Source organism: Prionailurus bengalensis, chromosome B1, assembly GCF_016509475.1.
Source record: "Prionailurus bengalensis isolate Pbe53 chromosome B1, Fcat_Pben_1.1_paternal_pri, whole genome shotgun sequence".
Classification (NCBI taxonomy): Eukaryota; Metazoa; Chordata; class Mammalia; order Carnivora; family Felidae; genus Prionailurus; species Prionailurus bengalensis.
In genome coordinates this window covers 171330215-171335256 of record NC_057344.1, presented here as the reverse complement: position 1 = coordinate 171335256, position 5042 = coordinate 171330215, and the positions used below count along the sequence as shown (strand labels likewise).

At 53.8% G+C, this 5042-nt stretch overlaps 1 protein-coding gene across 1 annotated transcript; it reads right to left on the bottom strand.

Moving 5' to 3' along the window:
- Positions 1-1677: 1677 nt before the first annotated feature.
- On the bottom strand, positions 1678-4833 carry PHOX2B (paired like homeobox 2B). Its single transcript, XM_043554930.1, has 3 exons — positions 4219-4833; positions 3184-3371; positions 1678-2193 (listed from the first exon to the last, which is right to left on the bottom strand). The coding sequence occupies exons 1-3, from the start codon at positions 4457-4459 to the stop codon at positions 1678-1680; spliced, it is 945 nt and encodes a 314-aa protein (XP_043410865.1). The 5' UTR covers positions 4460-4833.
- Between the last annotated feature and the right edge of the window lie 209 nt (positions 4834-5042).

Sequence of the window (5042 nt, the reverse complement as noted above, 5' to 3'; positions counted from 1 at the left end):
GAAGCATTCATTATAACACATATAAATAAATTTGAAAATCTGAAACATAACTTATGACGCTTATGTTCACAAACGTAGTCCAACAAGAAGAAAAAAGAAATCAGACAGACATGCACCTGATAACAAAAATATATACCATTGTCTGAACCTTGGTCTCTCTAAACACAAAGGAATTGAACCCGTGAGAACCTTATTACTCCATAAAGACACGCCATAGAGACTACAAGAAGAGAAAAACATTATACGGTCACGTAGAGGAGACGGTCTGTACTGATATTAACACGATACAATTGAGTCACAGAACACAGTTGTAGAAAGACACGGAAAAAGTTAAAGCCTCAACATTCAACTAATATCTATAGTTTGTGCCTTTTAAAATAAAAACAAAAACAAAAACAAAAAACAAATTCCAACAGAGATGTCTAATCTGCTTGAAGAATGGAATCATCAATATACAGTCCATCCACCATACAGGATGTGAGTCCATTTCCTATCAAACAGAAATGCAAACCGAGACACTTCTGCAAACTTGTGTGCACGCCTTTCTTTGCTCGGTAGGTTTCTCTGCAGCCAGTTGCGTGGACTGCAATTGACTCTAATCCAAAGCAGTGCCAAAAAGTTCGGTAAAAGCTGGTGGAAGAAGAAAATGCCGGTGGGAGGGGTTTGACAGGAGAGAAAAAAAAAAGGGAAGAATTGCGAAATAGGAGACCGTTCGCAGAGTTTGCGGATGAAAAGGCATCTCATGTATAGGGCATCTTTCAGGGCCGAGTGGCTGCAAAGATTCGGGGTTGGGAGTTGCAACTGTGTGGGGTTCGGATGCGCTAATGGCAGGATGGTGTTGGCGAGGTGGGACAGGCAGGTGGGAGCGAGGAAGTCACCTTGGCCGCGGGGACAGTCTGCACGAGTCGTCGCCTCAGCAACCCGAACCCAAGGACACGAGGGGAAGGGGGGCTGGAAGGCACCCTTACTTTCCCTTGAGGAGGAGCCCCAAGGGAGTCTGTGCTGTCAGGAGGGCGCAAATTTGGGGGTTCACAAGATAGAGCCCTCAGACGGTGCTAGCTTTAGCCTCCCTTCTTCCCCACCTTACTTGTTTTCCCTTGGATTTAAAAGCCTTTCCGGGTTGTTTGCTTGTTTTTAAAGTGATCTCTGCCTTACTAAATTTTTTTTATTTTAAGTTGAGGGGATTGTTTACTTTTTTCTTTTCCTAAGCAAGTCGCTGAGTCGGTTGCGCGCCCCCCCCCCCCCCATCTCTCCCTGTCACCTGCTCGGGCCACAGACACACATTCCCCGAGACAGACATATACCGACACGCAGACACAGCCCCCCTGAGAGTGCCCCCGAGTCCGGGCCGCGCTGCACACCCCCCACCCCCCCACCCCCCGCCCCGGTCAGCAGGCTGAGCCCTGGCCGGTCTGCGCGGCCCCGAGGCAGGTGCCAAGCCAGGGAAGTTTTGAGTTTTGTTTTGTTTGGGGGTTCACGATAGGGGGAGGAGGGGAGTTGAAATGGGGGCGCCATTTTCTCTTTATTCTTATCGCGATAACTTCGGGTTCTCGGTGAAAAGCCGCGGCAGCAGCAACGACAATAGGCTTGGGCCTACCCGCTCGCCCGCTCGCCCGCCCGGACCCGGCTCGCCCGCCGCCGCCGCCGCCGCCGCCGCCGCTGCCGCAGGATCGCAGATCAGAACATACTGCTCTTCACTAAGGCGGCTTTGGCACCGTTGGGTCTTTGGAGCGAAGATAGGACACTGGCGAAGGGGCCCCCGAGAGAATCCGGGATGGAGGTGATGGGCCCGGGGCCGGGAGCCCAGCCTTGTCCAGGGCCCCCGGCTGCAGCCAGACCCCCGGCCGCTGCCGCCGCCGCAGCCGCAGCAGCCGCCGCCGCAGCCGCCGCCGCCGCCGCCGCGCCTCCCTTGCCGGGTTCACCTCCCGGGCCCCCGGGCCCCGCAGCCCCCGGGGCTCCTGCCGGGCTGGGCCCGCCGCCGCCGCCGCCACTCGCCCCGCAGCTGGGAGTGGGGTTGGGGTTGGGGCCGGGGCCCCCAGTGCTGTCCGGGTCGGTACTCTTGGCCTCTTTGCTCTCGTCGTCCCGGGACGAATCGGACTTCTTTCCCGAAGAGCCGTTCTTGGCCGCGGCCGCGGCGGCCGCTGCTGCCCGCTCCTGCTTCCGGAACTTGGCGCGGCGGTTCTGGAACCACACCTGGCGCAAGGGGAGAGGAGACGCGGTGAAGCAGCGCGAGAAAGCAGGAAACCCGCAAGCCAAGCGCGGAGTAGGACGGCTCACGTGCCGTATCTGTTTGTTTTAAACTCCTGGCGCGACCAGGACCCCTGCGCGCACCCCGCCACCAAGTTCGCCCCCGCGGGTGCGTCTTCGGAGAAACTTTCTTAGGGTCACCTGAGCATGCCAGGAAGACGGCGGCTTGCAGGAGATGTTAAAAGGCCCCATGTCGCCGAGATTCCCTGAAAGGGAAGCCTTTGTATTGGCCAGCCTTTGCTCAATTTCTTGAGCCACCCCAAACTCTCCATACCCCTCTAGGCCGCAGGTCTAAGGTTAAACCCTAATTGTTTGAAGGAGGGTATCTCTGGGTTTGACGCTCGCCGCCCATCCTGGCCTTTGAGCCCGAGGTAGCGTACAATGGGGCTCATCTGGAGTGGCGCCTGGCCAGCTCGTGAGTGCACCTGTGACCCTAAAAGGTTAGGGTTAGCCGCGGTTCATGACCTTCATGGAGTCGCAGCCCCTTTGCAAATGTGATCCCAGTCATAGTTACCCGGGAAAGACACCTATACTCCACGGTTCCAAGTTAAAAGAACTTGAGTTAGGAGGCAGAAAAACAAAAACAAGAAACCCACGTATGATACGGGGGCAACGTCTGCACCCCCGCCACAAGTCATTTCCTGTCCCCCAAAGCCCTGCTCATTCACGTCCCAAGACCCCGAAAGTCTCTGCAGGGCTACCTGGGGTGGAAAACGCTTTGCAGCTGTGCACGTACAAACACGAGCGCACGCCCCAACCCTTCCTCGCGTGCACAGCCCTTCTGGAACTTGGCCTCTCTGTTCGGTCCTGGAGTCCCAGGCCCTCGTGTGGAGAGGCCCGGGTATTCCGAACCTCCAGGAGCACCGCCCGCTCCCCGCCTCCGTACCCTACCGGGCCGGGTGTGGCGAAGCAGGGTCGGTTTCTGGGCGCGCATACCTGGACTCGCGCCTCGGTGAGGTCGATCTTCAGAGCCAGCTCCTCCCGGGTGTAGATGTCAGGGTAGTGCGTCTCTGCGAAGACCCTCTCCAGCTCTTTGAGCTGCGCGCTAGTGAAAGTGGTGCGGATGCGCCGCTGCTTGCGCTTTTCGTTGAGGCCGCCGTGGTCGGTGAAGAGTTTGTAAGGAACTGGGGGACAACAGAGGGGACAGAGTGTGAGCGATACTGTCTGGAGCGCACGGGCCGCGGAGCCGGAACGTGGGGACTCCAAGATCCGGTAGCGCTGGAGCGGCCACCGACGCCGGCGCGGGAGACTGGCTGAGAGGAGCTGCGGAGAAAAACCGAGCAAATTAGTTATATACCGAAACAGGCAAACTCCGGGCTTTGGCAGGGTACCTCCTGGCACGAGCACCTTTGGGTGGGTTAAAACAGCGCGCGGGAGACGACTGAGGGCCGGGGCACGGGATAATGCTTTGAAGAGGAAAGACGAGAGAGGAAAAAAAGTCCAAAAACATCAGTCGGAATATCAGGGAACCAGGGAAGAAATTACCCCATACTCCCACTGTTGGAACTTTTCAATTCTCAGAAGTTGACCCTGCCCAAAAGTTGGGGGAAAGTGCTGCAAAAAATAATGATAATAATAAATTTAAGAAATAATCATAAAAATGACCGGCGAAAGAGGTGTGAGCCGCTGTCGGTTCTTAAAAAAAGAGACACTGCCAGTAATGAGCTTTACTCTTTGTTATTTAATTATTTTCTAAGCTTTACGTCTCATCGCAAAGTAAATAAATTATGCCTATCATTTTGGCAGCTTAAGATAATTTTGTTGGCGGTTCGGGTGTGACTAGGATAGTGTAACCCTGTAAGTGAATTACCCCTCCCTGCAATCGCTTCTAACGTGATAAATTCTTTCATTTGTGTAAGCAAATTTCGTTTGGTAAATACTAAACACATTTCCATTTTCAAATGCAATCAAGGCTTCCTATATACGAGCGGAAAGGCGGCTTCCTCCGCTGAGAAAGCTGGCGGTCCTTACCTGCGGCGTACGGACTGCTCTGGTGGTCCCTGAGGGTGCCGAGGCTGCAGGATCCCGGCGTGAGGGACGGGCAGCCGGACGTGGCCCCAAAAGTGGTCCTTATCGGGTTATACTGGAAGCCACTGGCCTGGCTGCAGGAACTGAAGTCAGCATAGGCTGAAGCCAGGCTCGAGGTGTCCATCCCAGCCATACAGGACTCGTAGGCAGAGGAATTGAGGTAAGAATATTCCATTTTATACATTGAAAAGGCTCTGGATGGCTCAGCCAAGTGGAAAAATGAAATAAAAGATGGGTATGGAGAAGGTGGCTGGAGTGGGGAGATGTGCACAGCTCAACGCCTGCCTCCAAACTGGCCTCCTTACTACCAGCAGAGCCTAGTTTTATGAAAAAGCCTCCTATGAGATGCCTTGTCTGAGGTCTCTAGAGCATATAGTCCTCATAATAAACTTGGCTCTTTCCACTTGGACAATAGCAAAGCGGTTGGTCTTATTGCTGGCGCTTTTTACATGACAATAACTCATCCGTCTATTGGGCTGGCACTGGGGAACTGAGCTGTCCAACCTCCCTATCATTGATTCCTGCATCTCTAATTAGAATTTAATACCACACCATTACGCACTGAGCCCCTGATCCTCCCTTCTAACCAGCTCCCTGCCCTTTAATTCAATCACACTACTTGGAAATAATGAAAGTTGGGTGACGATTCTCCCTGATCCAATTTCCCCGAGCTTTTAAGCCTTTTTAACTGATCATATACCTTAGGCATAAATTGAGATAGTGTGTGTGTTTTCCCTCTTCTTCGTCCTCTTTTTTTTTTTCTTTCT

What these genes read in the sequence shown, in the direction of transcription:
- PHOX2B (XM_043554930.1), bottom strand. Translation starts at nt 4,459, where the DNA reads ATGTATAAAATGGAATATTCTTACCTCAATTCCTCTGCCTACGAGTCC. An exon ending in GAGCAGTCCGTACGCCGCAG is followed by an intron (nt 3,372 to 4,218) that starts GTAAGGACCGCC and finishes GTTGTCCCCCAG; the next exon opens with TTCCTTACAAACTCTTCACC. An exon ending in TCACCGAGGCGCGAGTCCAG is followed by an intron (nt 2,194 to 3,183) that starts GTATGCGCGCCC and finishes CCCTTGCGCCAG; the next exon opens with GTGTGGTTCCAGAACCGCCG.